Source organism: Cyanistes caeruleus, chromosome 17 (assembly GCF_971803275.1).
Source record: "Cyanistes caeruleus chromosome 17, bCyaCae1.hap1.1, whole genome shotgun sequence".
Classification (NCBI taxonomy): Eukaryota; Metazoa; Chordata; class Aves; order Passeriformes; family Paridae; genus Cyanistes; species Cyanistes caeruleus.
The window spans coordinates 5,707,466-5,724,585 of record NC_141717.1 but is presented as its reverse complement, the minus strand read 5'-3'; the positions used below and the strand labels follow the sequence as shown (position 1 = coordinate 5,724,585).

The 17,120-nt window shown below is 42.0% G+C and overlaps 1 protein-coding gene across 26 annotated transcripts in view; it reads left to right on the top strand.

The window, feature by feature from the left end:
- Window positions 1–12,504, top strand: part of USP7 (ubiquitin specific peptidase 7) — a 70,887-nt gene extending 58,383 nt beyond the window's left edge. For all 26 annotated transcript variants that reach the window (XM_086855015.1, XM_086855001.1, XM_086855008.1 and 23 more), the window contains 10 exons: window positions 1,129–1,282; window positions 2,561–2,628; window positions 3,685–3,793; window positions 3,886–3,963; window positions 4,301–4,401; window positions 4,999–5,098; window positions 5,941–6,060; window positions 7,316–7,387; window positions 8,287–8,377; window positions 11,124–12,504. In XM_086855015.1, coding sequence (XP_086711141.1) covers window positions 1,129–1,282; window positions 2,561–2,628; window positions 3,685–3,793; window positions 3,886–3,963; window positions 4,301–4,401; window positions 4,999–5,098; window positions 5,941–6,060; window positions 7,316–7,387; window positions 8,287–8,377; window positions 11,124–11,230 — 1,000 coding nt within the window. In that variant the 3' untranslated portion in view covers window positions 11,231–12,504. The remainder of the gene's footprint in view (window positions 1–1,128; window positions 1,283–2,560; window positions 2,629–3,684; window positions 3,794–3,885; window positions 3,964–4,300; window positions 4,402–4,998; window positions 5,099–5,940; window positions 6,061–7,315; window positions 7,388–8,286; window positions 8,378–11,123) is intronic.
- The last annotated feature ends 4,616 nt before the right edge of the window (window positions 12,505–17,120 follow it).

The following is a 17,120-nucleotide window of genomic DNA, read 5'->3' as shown; positions in this document are numbered from 1 at the left end:
CCTCCTAGTTCAGAAAACCAATAACCTAAAATATCTCATAGTATTACCAGAGTGTGTTCAGCAATGCATCTGATCTGTGCAGCTTTGTACTGGAGCCACTGTAACGCAGACATCGAAGAGCCTTCCAGCATTTCAGATCTTGGGCTCAGTACCATGGCCTCTGGACAAGGCTCTTGGAGCTCTTTCAGCCCAGAATTACACTAAACTGCTTTCCCTTTTTGCCTCTCCCTTGTACTCACAGTCGGGTCCCTACTGGTCTGTGGTGATGAGATGCTCCCAGTTTGCCTGAGCATGTGTCGCTCGTAGGTGTACTGGTGCTTCAGCTGGAGATTTCTCCAAGGCAAAAGGGGAGCTCCTGCATCCTGTATCCAATAAAGGGATCTTTCATAAGCTTGGCAGGGCTATAAATCAGCATTTCTGTGCTCTCACTCCTGATGGTCACACCCAACTGTGTTGCTCTGTTTCTCTCCATGGGCTGACAGTGGGTGGAAGCCAGCTAGTCTATCTTCAGCACTCTTACCCCAGATTATGTGAGATGAATGTATTTCTCATGTCATGCCTTGGAACTCGCATTCCCAGTTGACCCAGTTGGTGTTATGCACCCTTGCCTGGCTGCTGACTCCTGGGTAAGTGCACAGCTTGTACCCTAGTGCTGTTTCTCTGCAGAGAAGTTGGGGTACCAGTCAGGAGTGGCCCAAATCAGCCCCTGTGCCCACTGTTCTGCCTCTCTGTGCCAAGCGATGTTGTCCATCCAGCCTCGGTGCAAAGTGATAGATACAGGGGCTCATGGAAAGCTGTGCAGCATTAGTGCAGACACACAGGCATGTGCAGGGTGGGAGGGAGGGACAGCTCCTGCTGCAGTGGTGCTGTGAACCCACAGGAACCAAGAGTAGGGCCAGGCTGCCCAGGGAGCAGCACATCAGGTGAGGGCACTGGGCCCTGGGTCACTGCTGACTGCACCAGTCCTACTGTGTACCAGTGGTGGCTCTTGCAAAAGGTTTCTGAACTTCATCTCTCTATCTCTCCACTGCTGCTGACCTACTGTAAAACATGTTTTTAAAAGCCCCAACTGCCTGTGTGTGTAACAGTGTGATGTGTAATGGTATCATCATTTGTTTTCTTTTGTAGGGATGACCCAGAAAACGATAACAGCGAGCTGCCCACAGCTAAGGAATATTTCAGAGACCTCTATCACCGTGTGGATGTCATTTTCTGTGATAAAACCATCCCAAATGACCCAGGCTTTGTTGTTACTTTATCCAATAGGATGAATTACTTTCAGGCATGTGTCCTGTTTCTCTTTTGTTTCCTTGTTTGGAAAGTAACTTTTGCCCTAGTTCACAGCTGCATTATACATGCTTTTAGAAAAGTTCTAAAACTGTCCATGTACATTTTTTGTGGTTTTTGCATTTCATTTTAAATGAAAAATATAAGGAAGCCACTAAGGCTTGTGAGAAGAAAATACTAGAAACCCCCCAGTTTTATTAATAATGAGTTATTTCATGATCAGGTTCTTTCTTGGTAGACTATTCTGCTCTGTCAGGGAAATGATATTCTCATGAAATTATGTACTTGCTTTCAAAGTGATATGTAAAGCTTGCTTAATGTATTTGGCCATTAAAAGGAAAATACCATGGGCATCTAGTGATTACCTATTGCCTGTGATATCACTCTTTATTTTGTAGATCAAATTCTATTTCTTTCTTCACACAGTGAAGTGCTCAGTGACAGTATGGGTTGGGGTGTTTAGATGAGGAAGACTGGACATGAAAACATAAAAAAAAAAAAAAAAAAATGAAATAAAGTTGGTCTGATCTATTGAGAGCCTGAGCAGATTTGACTCCCTCTAGTTCTCCAGCAGTTGCTTTTGTCAATGTCAAAAAACAATCACTAAAAATCAGTTTTATTTTCTGTCCCCAAAGGCAGAAAGTTGGAGCATCTGCATACAGGGAAATGTCAGGGATGAGTTTTGCTGTACTGTTCTCATCATCTGTTTTTAGGCCTATTGCACTCTCTTACTTTTATTTCACTTGAAGTGTAAGGTCTGTATGGTTTGAGGTTTTTTGATAAGACAAAACCAAAATGTCCCTGCCTTTTGTGAGGCAGTGATGTGAAGTGTACTCATGGGAATAATGTGTTGTTATTACTCAGCAAGCTAACTGACGTGGAGTGAATTAAAGGAGTGGGAATCTTCAGAGCAAGTCATACTTCCCTAATACTATAATTAAAAAAAAACAAACCAACAGCAAAAAGCAACCAAACAACAAAAACAAGCAAAATAAAAATGGAGCAATTGTTGTGGATTTAGTGGCCTTTTGGCAACAGTAACTTACTGTAATAAAAGTTTCCTCTTTTTTTTTTCCTTAGAATATCTTATTCTGTGTCAAATATTCAGAAGTTAACAATACTAGTTTATTTAGCCTTAGGGTGGTAGGCAAAGTGGGTTTTCTCAGAATTCCTGTAGCATAATGTTCCTGTCATGGAATGAATGACTGTATGATTGTAGAGCAATGTCATAACTGTGTGAAACAATTCAGAACTTACCAAAATTTATTTTCAGGTTGCAAAGACAGTTGCTCAGAGACTTAACACGGATCCAATGCTATTACAGTTTTTCAAGTCCCAAGGGTAAGATGAATTCCTTAGTATTCTGTGTCTAAGCTGTTCCTCAAAAATTAGCCTTTTCCAGGTCATTAACTAATTCTCTACCACTAAGATGTTACCTTTCTGGCAAGCACAGCAGGTTGCTTTGACAGTTGAAATATTGCAATGTCTGTCTCTAGAGCCTCAAAGAATTGCATGTTTTAGAAGAGTTCTAGTAAATGTCATTTTAAAAATCATTAATTACTTCAAAGCCTGATGCTGTGGGATAAATTGCTAAGCTAATGCAAGTGCTGTTTCAGTGAATGAACATTTCTAGAATGGAGGAGAGTAGAAACATGCACACATAAAAGCAGTATTTTTGCTGATTTTATAAGTTTAAATGCAGGAGTTACTTCACTGAATTCCCCCCACCTCCCTCAAAGTCTGCAAATGAGGTTTTATGAAGATGTCAACAATCTAACAAGTTCACAGGTGCTCAGAGGGACATTCCTGGTTAAAGTGTTGGTTTTACACATGTTTATGTAAAACTAGATGTGAATCTGTATAAAACCATAGCAGAAAGCAGTGTATTATTGCTCTTGTGTATGTGCTTCAGGAATAATGCACACCTAAAACTTACAGCTTTCTGTATTCATAGAGGTGTAGATGTTCTTTAGTTACCTGAGGCTATCTCCCTTCATCATCAGTGAGAATTTGAGTAGCTCTTTGTAGTTTCCAGTGCTGTGGTCACTGTGGAATTTGCTGTGTCATATGGCTCAGCAAATTAACCTTTCACAATCTAAAGCATGTGCTGCTATGCCAGTAATTTCAGAGGAATGTAGGTCTGCCAGTCTACAGCACTGATGGTGAGCTTGTAAACATCCAGGAGAGCTAACACACACCCTGAATGGTTTTCTGTTCCCACAGCCCAGCTGTGTTTAAAAATCACTAAAGTTCTGTGTGTTGTGCTGCTTAGGCTGTGTTAGCAATTATGTGAAACTAGAAGCCAGTAATAAAAATGCTCTTAGTGCTTCAATTTACTGAGCAGTGCTGGATTTTGAAGAGATGGATTTTAAGAACATGTTTTTTTTCCTTCTGTAGTTATAGGGATGGCCCTGGTAATCCTCTTAGACATAATTATGAAGGTACTTTAAGAGATCTTCTGCAGTTCTTCAAGCCTAGGCAACCGAAAAAACTCTACTATCAACAGGTAAGAGTCTTTTCTTTTTACTGGGATGAGTTATAAAAATAATTCTGCCCTATTCAAAGTATGCCTAAAGTGTTTTTCTTTTCTTTCTTAAGCTCAAAATGAAGATAACTGATTTTGAAAACAGAAGAAGTTTTAAATGCATATGGCTAAATAGCCAGTTTAGGGAAGAGGTGAGTGAAGCCATTACACACTTGCTGTCATTTCTGTGTCAGAGCTGGTATGCCTGGGTCACACACTCTTCCCCTGAGTAACACAGAATTAGAACAAAGTTGTACATGATGTAAAATAATCTAACAAAACAACAGCAGAAAAACTCAAAGAGCACAAAAAAATGTAAAAAAAAAAATCGGATTCATTAACAAAAATTTTGAAGATGACATAGGTGTTGACTTAAATTATCTTCTGAAGATGAGTGGTGAAGGAGAACAATCCAGTGTGTTCTGTGTTTTTATGTGGTTGTTTACGTTTTCAGATTTTCTAGTGATTTTTGTGTTTCAAATTCCACAGGAAATAACAGTATATCCAGATAAGCATGGGTGTGTGCGGGACCTGTTAGAAGAATGTAAAAAAGTTGTAGAACTCTCTGAAAAAGGTTCAGGGAAATTAAGGTAAAGCTGGAAGACTGTGATTTCTTCTATGTGATCATGTAAATTTTATGCAGCAGAGTATCTGTAGAATTTAAAATACTGTATAAACCATTATTAACAGATTAAATGTAATGTTGTATTAAAAGCTTCCAGATTGCCACTCTAAAGGGTTCTTCTTAACTATAAATATAAATTTTACACAGTTATTTATTTATTTTTTATTTAATAAAGTTACATCCTTGAGTTTCATCAATTGCATTTGTTAGTCATGACTTATTAATTGTTTAAAATCCAAGCATTTCTTGCTATTCACTTCTCAGGAGTTACAGGGGTAAAAAGTGTGGTCATTTAAAGAGGATCTATAAAATTATCTCCACTAGAAATCTATATTTTGTAATGGCACATCCTGGCTTTTTGCCATGAGCTAGAAATAATTGAACCTCCTATGGCTTTACTGCTTGATTTTTACAAAAGGTTGGATTTAAAATTTTATAAATACAATAGCAGCATCAGTTTAAATTCTGCACTAATCTCTTTCAAGGTTTGAGAAAGAAATGTTGCATTGATTTTTTTTTTTTAATTAACTTTTTAAAAATGCTTTCCCTGTTTATCTTTAAGGCTGCTAGAAATTGTAAGTTACAAAATAATCGGTGTCCATCAGGAGGATGAGCTGTTAGAGTGTTTGTCACCTGCAACAAGTCGAACGTTTCGAATAGAGGTAAGCTGTTCTTGTCTTGGAGGAGCTTTAAAACCTGACTTTGAGAGAAGAAACTGTTTCAAGTGGTATTTTTTTTTGCTGGGTGCTGATCTTCAAATACTGTGATGTTTGTATAAAATTGCATGATAATATTGCATACATTTTTAAAGATAGTGCTTTAAAAAGATCATCTTTTGTTCCATCTGCTTCCTTATAATGGTTTCATTCTTTCATTTATAGATATATTTTTATAAAAATATAAAAAAACTTTGCAAGAGCCTGCCCATAGAACATTTAATGTCTTGGCAATAATTCCAAGGTTTGTTCAAGAGCTCATGATAGAAGTGTTTATGCTTAGGACCCACTTTTGTACTCTAATATTCTAGAAGGTTTTGTTTCCTTTTCTGTTACAGCTGAGGTTCTCGAGCCAAATTTGATCCTTAACATGTGATTTTTTTTTTTCTAAACATCACCATTTAGATCTGCTAACCTGCTTCAAAGATCAGAAATATAAAAAAAAAAGTTTCCAGTGTAAACTGTAATAAGGAGCTGACAAGAGGCCTGTGTTATTGTCTGCTAGTACTGCACTGATAGAAGATTTCTTGTCAAAAAAGTCATTCAGGGATGCCAGGAGAATATTTCCTGAGTAGGGGAAGTGCTGTCATGCCAGGGATGAGGGACTTTGGTAAAAGACTCTGTCAAACAACATGTCTCTTTTAATTGTTTTTGAATAGAACTGTTTGAAATCAGTAACATCAGTAATGTTTCCAGTTTCTTAATAACTAGAAAAAAAACTTCAAAACTTTAGTTTCTTTTTGTGGAAGTTTAACTGATCGGAGTCACAATTCTCTGTCTGGATCTAGGAAATTCCTCTGGACCAGGTAGATATAGACAAAGAAAATGAGATGCTAATCACAGTGGCACATTTCCACAAAGAGGTTTTTGGGACGTTTGGAATTCCGTTCTTGCTGAGGATACACCAGGTGCAGTATGCCTCCCTTTTTCTCCCTCTGAGATTATCCTGATGATGGTTTCTTTAAGTACTGCATTAGTGTAAGAAGTATGTAGGAAAATACACCTCTTGTACTAAAGGTTCTGCCCCATCTGTGCCTTCTATGGTTAAATCATTTCCCATCTCAGTTCCTTTTGCATGTCCAGGTTGTTCAGTGTTTCAGTGAGCCTGTGCAATACCTAGAAAGCTGGCATTTGGCAGCAGCTGTCATCCCCTGCCCCCTGCAGAATTTCCCAAGAAACCAGAGCCCTGTTTCCAACAGCACATGAGTAACTGCAGTGCAGAGTTGCTGGCAAAAGTGGCCCTGCCATGGTTGCTCTGACTGAGAGATGATTATGGAAAATGGGGTTGCTTTCTCCATCACTTTCTGAGATGACTTTGCATTTCATCCCTTTTGTAATTTGATGTGCTTTATCTTCTAGGGCTGAAAGTTGGTACAAGAACAAAAGCTCATTTTGAAAGCTTAATTTAAATTCTCAAGTCTTTCTGTGGTGCTGCTCCAGCTGAATGTCACCCTGATTCTCTTAATACCAATATGTATTTCTGGGAGCAGTTAGCCATTTGCTTCTAAACTTTTCTTGGTTCATGTATGTTACTTTGTATGAAAATTACTTACTTTAAAAATTTGGGAATAAGAAATATGTCCATATCTCTCTACCTCTAGAACTCTAAAGTTAGAATTTTACTAATTTCCATATTTTTGATCAAAGGGTAAAACCTGTGTGGTGATTTTTGATGGAAACCATTTGTTCTGCCATTCATAACCATTCCTTGTTATGACAGTTAATATATATTATTCATCTTTAAGTTGATGGTATCTGTCACTTTTTTTGGCCAGTGTACATAGAGAGGGAGCAGAAATATACTACAAAAAGTAGTAATATTCTTAACAAGAATATAAGGTTTTTTACAAATTCCTGTTTTTCTGCCAATTTTCTAACTTTGCTACTTAACTTTAACCTGACTTGCACGTATCAAGTGCCTGGCCAATTAATGTGGCAGTTTGCATAATGATGAACCAGTAAGACTTAAAGCTCCTGAGTTTAGAGCAAGTTGCCTGCTGTTGTTCCATATTGTAGAGAATGTTGTTGACACTTGTGTAATTTTGTAAATAACAGAGAGATTAAGGCAATGTTTTTCAATGAAGCTTAAAGCAGGAAATACTAACAGCTTCCCTTTTTTTTCCTAGATTTTTTTGACATTAAAAATCTTGTTGTAATTATTAGGGTGAACACTTCAGAGAGGTCATGAAGCGGATTCAGACAATGCTGGACATACAAGAAAAAGAATTTGAAAAGGTAATTTCAAATTGTGAGAATTTTTACTGCTGACTGTGAACCCTTAATTGAGTTTATTTTAATAAGTTGCAACAACACAGACTTGGGTAAGTGTAGATTTTGTGTGATAGAACAGCTGCTTGACTGAAATAATGCTTTTTCTAGGACTAATTAGTTAGGATGGGTAGGATCAGTATTTCTGTACTGCATCAAGAGAGATATTATGCAAAACATTGAAGTAACCCAGAAAAGTGTAGCTAGTGTAGGACCTTTAGAAGCCACCCCCACATCACATTCCTACTCAGAGCAGAACGTGACTCAGTCAGGTTGTGCAGGGTTTTTCAGTTGCAATTTGTAAACTCTCAAGGGTGGGAATTGTGCCCTGTTCTGGACATTGTGTTTCAGAGCCTTTCCACTGTCATTGGGAAGGCTTTGCTTTCCTTGCATGTAATCAGTTCCATTTTGCAACTTGTGGAGGTCACCTCAGTGCAGTTTTTTGACAAGAGCCTTGCTCCTGTGTGCCATCCTTCAAGTGGTGGAAAACTAGATACCCTGTCAGCCTTTCCTTCTCTGAGCTAAACAGAACCCATTTCCCAGAGGTTCCTGGATGCCAGGTTGCCCCCCAGTCCTCTCACAGTCACACTGGACTGTTGCTGCACGTGCTGCAGTTTGTTGTCCTGTCTTTTTTCCTGGAGGGCTTGAACCTGGACATGGTATTCCAGGATGTGAGTTCATGATTTCCCAAACATTTATTTTGTCCCATTATTCAGATAGTTGATGTGGGTTTTAACCAGGATTGGCCTTTTTCAACCCCTGAAGAATACTACCAGCTGCAAGTTAGGCTGTGAACTTAGGCTTGAAGACTGTATTTTAATGTCATGTCCTACCACTTGGTTTTTGTGGCTTTTTTCTTGGCACAGTTTAAATTTGCCATTGTAATGATGGGCCGACACCAGTATCTCAACGAAGATGAGTATGAAGTGAACTTGAAAGACTTTGAGTCCCAACCTGGTAAGTTGTTAGACAATCTCACTTTTCTTTTGGCCTGCTGAAGTTGCCCTGCCAGTTGTTATAATGTGTTCATCCTTAACCCAGGATGCAGAAAGAGTTTGGTTTTTTTACATGACATACATTAGATGTAGTGACTAAGCAAGTATTTATATACACCTGTGTGCACACTGAGAAGTATTACATGAATGAGTTAGTCCAAGAATATGTATTTTATAGGCATATAGATAAATAATCTATTTCCCTTTGAGTTAAAAGATTGCATGTGAATGACCAAATGGGTCCACTATCAGTATAACACACTTTGTCTTGTGTACCTTGTCTTTATTGTCCCTTGCATGTTTGATTTTCATGGGAAGTTAATTCTTGTTTATTCTTGATGTTCTCAATGAATCTGAAGATTCTGACAAGAACATTAAATATGTCAATTAGATCCTGTTTAGATTTTTTTTAACCCCTAAGAGATGATTCACCAAGGTACAAATGTGGCTCCATTCTAAATTTGTCTCTGGCTGGGCTGCTGTCTTGTTTACTTGACTGACATTTAAACCTCTATTTTCTTAGACATTTACACATGGGAGAAACCAGGTTAATCCTTCAGGAGTTCCACCACAGGAGTGTTTTCATAGTCATAGAATGGTTTGGGCTGGGAGGTGCCTTAAAGACCATCCCATTCCACCCTGCTGCCATGGATGCCACACACCAGACTGGTCTCTCAGGGCCCCATCAAACCTGGCCTTGGACACTTCCAGGGATGGGGCAGCTACAGCTCCTCTGAGCAACCTGCACCAGTGCTTCTAAATCCAAATCTCCCCTTTTCCTCTTTGGAGAGTTCAGTTTGGGAATGACACCTTTGGATCCACAATCAGGGATCCATTGAAACCCTTGAATTCATTGGGGTTTCTTCTCCCAGCCTGGCTGAGTGTTCCTCTCCATGAGTTGCACCATCTTTCTGCAGTTCCATTTTTCTGACAAATAGGAATTCTGGGTTTTATTGGTAGGTTTTGCTAGGGTCAGGCTTTCCTCAGTTTTCCCCAGCTGTGCTGTGGATTAATGTAACAGTTGTAAAGAAATCCTGTAACTGTCCATTTATTTCAAAACCTGTGGAAAGTTAGACCTGTGTTATTCCTAGGCACATGTGGGAGCCTAGCAAACAGTCCTTTTGTTGTGTACATAGCTCAGGCAGGTTGGTGGCTTGCCAGAGCTGTGAGTGCCTGCAGCTGCACGAGTCACCCCAGGGCCCAGGAGTGTGTCACTGCAGGACCTCTCTGCACTGCTTGTGAAGAGGCTCTGGATGGTCAGCGTGCAGGTGGACATTCCTCCACAGACAGATAAACTCTTGTGTGGTCAGAGCAGGCAGAGTCCTGATTTTATTCTGGGAGTCATCCTTCTTGGGTCAGGGAGGGAAAGGCTGGAATATGTGAAATAGTGTGGAATGAACCACTGGGCTTGGTGAGCAAGGCAGGGCCAGTGGTGCCCAAACAGCTTGAAAAACTAACCAGGTGACCAGGTCAGAGGCACAGAACATGTCAGAATGTGGAAAAAGAGAGAACTTGAACTGTGTGTAGGAATTGTAGGGAATGTGAGAACAAAAGGTTTTCATTTTAGAGTTCACAGGATTCAACCCTGTGATAGAATATGCTTTGATAGAACTAATTTCTACAAAAGACAAATTTTAACACATGCTGGACTGATGGAACCAAAGCTGTGGCATTGCCCAGTTTGATTGACATAGGTGATGTCAGTAGTGTCCCTCTGCATTTGCCAAGGTACACTAACTAAAGCCATGACTGTGCTGGCACCAACCATGTAGGATCTCTTCATTCAAATTCTCCCACTAAGACTGGCAGTTCTCTTTTAATTTGATATTGACCATTAGGTCAAACGGGGGGAAAAAAAAACCAAAATAATATTGATTGAAGAAAATATATCACAAAATGCAGATGCAGGCAACCAAAATGGTCACATGTTTTATGCTTTAGTGGTTACAGCTGATGGCTTTGAATGTAGAATGTATTTTCCTTGCTGGGGGCTGCTTTAGTTTTTGCTTTTATCGTTTCACTTCAAAGAATATTTGATGCTCTGCTCTGAGAACATCTTAAAAAAGAATTTCTCCCATTTTCAAGTATGTGGATTGTGGTTTTTCATGAAAACTAGGAGTAGAATAAATAATATTGGGTTGAATAAATGAAAAAAATCTGTTTTTTCAAAAATATTTGCTTTGAAATCTTAAGTGACTAGGGTTTTTTCTTAGAAAATAAAGAGGAGAGTCAGTTTCATGATTTCTTAATTAGCATTATTTGCATTTTACATGAATTTAACAGATATTCCTGCTTAAACCAGGTGACAGGAATAGCAGAAATTATGACAAATACTGTTGGTTGTCATGTTTCATTGGCAAATTCCTCCCTGCTTGAAACAGGCTCAACATTGGTGAAAGCTGGTACTCTGATGTATCTCTGGCTATAACAGTGATTATTTTGCTTTAGCACACCCTTCAGTGCTGTAAACTCCTGCAGGTGACTGAAGAAGAGAAAAAGCAGGTGCCTGATGTGGAAGGAGCTCTGGAATGTGCTGTTGGAAGGAAAGCCCTGCCCTGCTGGTTCTGGGGCTGCTCTGCACTCCTCTGCCCTGGCCCTGATTCCCAGCAAACTGTGGCCAGGGCACACAGGAGTACTTTGTGTAATGGAAACACTTTCCCAATTTACTCTTAAAACTTCATTATTTTTTTTTCTCTTTTCTTTTCTAGGCAACATGTCTCATCCAAGGCCATGGCTAGGGCTTGACCATTTCAATAAAGCCCCAAAGAGAAGTCGCTACACTTACCTTGAAAAAGCTATTAAAATCCATAACTGACTTACTTAACCAGATTGTCAAGGCAAGGGACAAAAATAAGTGTGTGTGCACCTTTTTAACAACTGTAGAACTTTGGTACACGTGCACTATATCTGAAGTCTTCAGCAAGAGGATTTGCTGCTGATGTTAATTTTATTTTGTTGAGGCTGTTCAGTTTGGCTTCTCTGTATCTATTGACTGCCCTTTTTGAGCAAAATGAAGGTGTTTTTATAAAAGCTTGGATGCCAATGAGAGTTATTTTATGGTAAACGTAATGCAAGGCAATTGTCAGCATAATGAGGGAAGAGTTTAGTAGAACAGTTGACATTGGCAAAATTATTTGTCTGTAGTACGTTTATAGATGGCATAAGCTGACTGGCTGCCCTTCCCGTGTGGTGTTCATCATCACTGCAGCTAGTAAGTCTTATGTTTAGACTCACATCAGATTTATTTCCTTCAGTTATACTTTAAATGACATTTTTGTGCATTTGTAAATGCAAAAGAAAAACTCACATCATCAATAAATAGCAATCTCTACTTCATTGTGTACATTGTTGGCACTTATTCGGGATTTTTGTCTCCTCCAGCTTCATAGAATCTTTTTTAATAAACTAGTTTTCATTTAATTTAGTCAATACTTTGCATCCCATTTTGCCAAGTGGATGCCCCGAGTCCTAAAAAGAGATATTTGGGTATTTTTATTAAATTTCCAACCATTGAGAAATACCGTTGCAATTGATTATGCCATCTTCTGGCAAATAGAATGACACTCAAAAGTTGGCAAAAGCAAGTGAAAAGATTATAAATATCATTAATATAGTTACCATGGGAAGAGATGGGGAAAACACAAGAACTAGCCTTTTAGCACAGAGGGCATGCTCACTAGTGTTTAGTAAGCTGTTGACTTTGTATAAAAAAGGAGGAAAAAAAACGAAAAAAGAAGAAAAAAAAAAGAAAAAAGAAATTGTATATTTAATGAATGAACATGTACAATTTAACACTTGGAGGTTAATTTTATTGGGTGAGTCTGCAAGTGAATTTCACTGATGTTGATATTCATTGTGTGTAGTTTTATTTCAGTCCCCAGACTGCTTCCTTTTCTTTGGAGCTAATGCCAGCCGCGTGTCTAGTTTTGAGTGCAGTAAAGATAGAATCAGCAATTCACACTTAATTTTACATTCTTTTCCAGTATTTTATTTTGTTTCTGTAGCCGCAGTGTACAACTCCTCTTCCTGTATATTGCCTTTTTTTGCTGGAAAATGTTGTATGTTGAATAAAATTTTCTATAAAATTTTTTTCGATGAGTGATGACATGGACATTGAAGAAGATTTCTCCTCTCCTTGGAAGTAGAGTTTTGGGAAACGTTTTCATTCATGAGATTTTGCTAAAGGTGTGGTTTTCTTTTTCCTTAAGTGTTGACAATTGTATAATCCTCATTGGTTGTATTGGGAAAATTTTGTGGGGGTTTCTGTTTAATAGTTTTGGGGTTTGGAGGTTTTTTTGGGGTTTGGTTTTTTTATGTCCTAGCTAGTCACATTTGAGCTTATGAAATAAAAGGTTTTCCAGGAAAGGAGCCATGTACAAAAAAAAGACAAATGGAAAAATTATTTTACTAGTTTGTTTGTAAAGCTTGTAGTAGAGTCTTTGTGGTAGACTGGACTCTGCCTGCCTGTACAAAATTTTGTGGTCCAGATTCTCAAGTCTAATATTATAAATGGTGTAAAGTGAAATCTGGAGTCCCTAAAGGTAAGGTCTCTTCATAGAGTAATAGATTCCCTCTGTAATGTGTTCCCTGTATTCATAACCAAAACAGAAGGTGCAAGTTTCTAGGTATGTTTGATTCTCTCTTTAGTTTGTATCTTGCAGTGCTTTTGACTGTTTCTTATTTCCAGTCAAGGCAAACTAGTTGTTTATTTTGTTTTGTTGTCTGAGTGTGTAGGTTAGCATAGAGGGAAATGCTTAACTGGCATGCCTTAAGTGGAGAAAACTTTCCTTTGCTTTGCATTTCCATCAGGCTGGTGAGAACTGCACCATCCCAGGGGTGGTTTTACTGGTACTTGCATTGTCTCTACAGGCTTTCAGTAAATGTCAGGATTTGTTTCCAAACTGTTTCTGTGAATCAGAGGCTCTGGTCAGCAGTAGTAAGCCCTAATTATATTAAGTGTTGTTTAGACTGATATAAAATTGAGCTTGTATCTGAATGTCACTAAGTTTTCACATTAATTTATGGGATGGTGGCAGCTTTTAGGGACTATCTTAAGAAACACAATCCTTCCTATTTCGGAAGAAAAGCCACTAACAGTAGGTTTTGGGTGCCTTTTGGGTTTTAGATGACTGGATTTTATGTGCTTCAGTATTTGTGCTATTCCCACACTAGTTTGGTGAAGTCCATACTTTGAGGCATTCCATATGCAGTTTTCAATTACTGATGGATTTCCTGGGGAAAAAAAGAAAAAGGTTTGGAGCACAATGACTTGTTAGTCAAATGTGGAAACACCTATAAAGAGGAGGACAGGAGTGTTTTTCAAGTGTAGTATGTTTGCTTAGTTCACTTAAAAAAAATTACAATGGAAGAATACAGTCTTCAAAATTGCCACGCTTTCCATTTCTTTATTCAGATTTTGGAATTATCTGGATAATAGACAGTGAATGCATTAAACTAAGGTAATGGTAATATAAGTGTTAAGCAATAAGGATGTAATTTCATGGTACACAGCATCAGAGCAACATGTTGTTAGCGGCCCATCCGAATTCTCCCTAGGAAAATAGAGCGTTGTTCCTGTAGATTTACATAGTGCCTTTTATCCTAAAGGAGTCCAAAGCATTCTGTGAAATCTGAGCAGATCACACCAGTGCTAGTTGCTGACTAGAGAGTGACAGCCAGCCCCAGCCCCCTCCACCCGCCCAGGCTGGCACAGCGACCCCGACAAGGCCGTGCTGCCGCAGGACGCGCCAGGGCCCGGCCGTGGCCTCCCCGCAGGACGAGCAGAGCGAGTGCCTCCCGCATCCCGGATCTACCTCAGCTGCTGCCCTCCGGAGCTCCTCCAGCGTCCCCGTGCCAGCGTCCCCGTGCCAGCGTCCCCGTGCCAGCGTCCCCGTGCCAGCGTCCCCGACCCGGCCTGCGGAGCTCGGACCGCCCGGCCGCGGGCGCTGCGCTGGCCGCGGGCACATCGGAGCCACGCTGGGGGGTTGCTGTTTGATATCCTCTGTGAGAAATCGTTTTCTGTAGGAACTGTACATACTGTAAATAAAACAGCCCAGGGTAAACACTGCATTGGTGTCTTGGCTCTTCATTTTGGAGAGGAGTGGGAGTTACAGCTCTTGGGTCACTCAGAACTCAGAGATTTTGGTTAGATCGAGTAGGTGAAGTTTACAAAATTCAGCTAAATGGTGTGTCAGGATTGGCATTAATAATGTTGGGTGTGCTGGCCAGAAGGTAAATTCTGACTTGTGTGTCAGCTTCCACGTTGTGAGCCCCTCTTTTTCCTGAAACATTTTGGTATTGAGGTGGAAGGTTTGATGTCATAGCAGCAAGTGCCATTTATTGTTTGCTGTTAAACCTGCATGGTCTTTGGGGTCAGAAAAAGAGGGGAAATATATGTGATGTGTCCTAATCTGGCTCCAAATCTGGATTCTATTTAACTTCTGCCCCAAGTGATGTTGAAGTTAGCTGTATACCAAGCACAGCAGGAAATTAAATTTGCTATGGCTGGATGTCTTTATTTTTTATTAAATAGTTGTGCAAAAGTGTTGTGCCTATAAATAGTGGTGTAAGAATGTCCTGACTACTTCTGTTAAATACCTCTTGCACATCTCAAGTCTTATTGATATAATTTCTTTGCTATGTGTGTGTATTCATGTGGATTTGGGTTTTACACCTTTCCTGATTAATGTCACACTGACTTGGTGCATTATTTACCACTAATTAACAGCAACGTTTGTGGTTTCACAGCCAGATTTTAAAACGGAGAAAAATCTTAACATCCTAAAAAAATGTGTGAATTGGTAAAGCCTGTCGTGCTGCCATTTAATCCTTGAGGGTTTGTACTGTGCTGGGTCACGGCAGGCTGGGTGAGCAGGGCAGGGACAGCCACCAGCCCTGGTGCGGAGCAGTGAAAGCTGGGGCAGCTGCTCTGGCCATGGCCTGGCTGTTGAGGCTGGGGGGTGTTGGCTCCGGGTTTCATGTAGGGCTCGGAAAATCGTCATTTACCAGTTCTTACGTGTCTTGATTACGTCTTTTCACATCTCACGGTCTGAAGACTGGGTTCCTGTGGGCTAAAGACTGCACTGATGCGGGTGTTGAAGTAAAAGGCAGCGCATATGCCCAGCCTAGCTGAACTAAACTGTGGGATCAGCTCAGTGGGGCAGTCGGTGATGCAGACTGTGACAGCTGCCTTGGGGTGACAGGGCTGGTGGGCAGGGCTGTTCTGCAGCTCATTCCTACAGCCGCCTCCAGCCCCGCGGTGTCCCTGCCAGGCCGTGCCTCGCTGTGTCACAGCGGCTGGCACCTGGCCTCGGCCCGTGTTCCTCACCCTTCCTGCTGTCCCTGTCCGGTGTCCCTGTCCCTTGCCCGGTGTCCCTGTCGCTGTCCCTGTCGCTGTCGCTGTCCCTTGCCCGGTGTCCCTGCCCCTGTCCCTTGCCCGGTGTCCCTGTCCCGTGTCCCTGTCGCTGTCGCTGTCTCTTGCCCGGTGTCCCTGCCCCTTTCTGCTGTCGCTGTCCCGGTGTCCCCGCGGGCGGAGCGCGCAGTGCGCCCCGTGCCCGGCAGGGGGCGGTGGCGGGCGGTGCCCCGGGACCCGGGCACGGGCGGTGAGTGGGCGAGCAAGCGGGCAGGGCAGTGGCCACTGCAGGGACAGGACAGTGGCCACTGCAGGGACAGGGCAATGGCCACTGCAGGGACAGGGCAATGGTCACTGCAGGGACAGGGCAGTGGCCACTGCAGGGAAATGGTCACTGCAGGGAAATGGTCACTGCAGGGACAGGGCAGTGGCCACTGCAGGGGCAGGGCAGTGGCCACTGCAGGGACAGGGCAATGGCCACTGCAGGGGCAGGGCAGTGGCCACTGCAGGGACAGGGCAATGGTCACTGCAGGGACAGGGCAGTGGCCACTGCAGGGACAGGGCAGTGGCCACTGCAGGGACAGGGCAATGGTCACTGCAGGGACAGGGCAATGGTCACACTGCAGGGACAGGGCAATGGTCACTGCAGGGACAGGGCAATGGTCACTGCAGGGACAGGGCAATGGTCACTGCACGGACAGGGCAATGGTCACACTGCAGGGACAGGGCAATGGTCACTGCAGGGCAGTGGCCACTGCAGGGACAGGACAGTGGCCACTGAAGGGACAGGGCAATGGTCACTGCAGGGACAGGGAAATGGTCACTGCAGGGACAGGACAGTGGCCACTGCAGGGACAGGGCAATGGTCACTGCAGGGACAGGGCAATGGTCACTGCAGGGACAGGGCAATGGTCACACTGCAGGGACAGGACAATGGTCACTGCAGGGACAGGACAATGGTCACACTGCAGGGACAGGACAATGGTCACTGCAGGGACAGGACAATGGTCACTGCAGGGACAGGGCAATGGTCACTGCAGGGACAGGGCAATGGTCACTGCAGGGACAGGGCAATGGTCAGTGCAGGGAAATGGTCACTGCAGGGCAGTGGCCACTGCAGGGACAGGGGAATGGTCACTGCAGGGAAATGGTCACTGCAGGGACAGGGCAGTGGCCACTGCAGGGACAGGGCAATGGTCACTGCAGGGACAGGGCAATGGTCACACTGCAGGGACAGGGCAATGGTCACTGCAGGGAAATGGTCACTGCAGGGACAGGACAGTGGTCACTGCAGGGACAGGGCAATGGTCACTGCAGGGACAGGGCAATGGTCACTGCAGGGACAGGGCAGTGG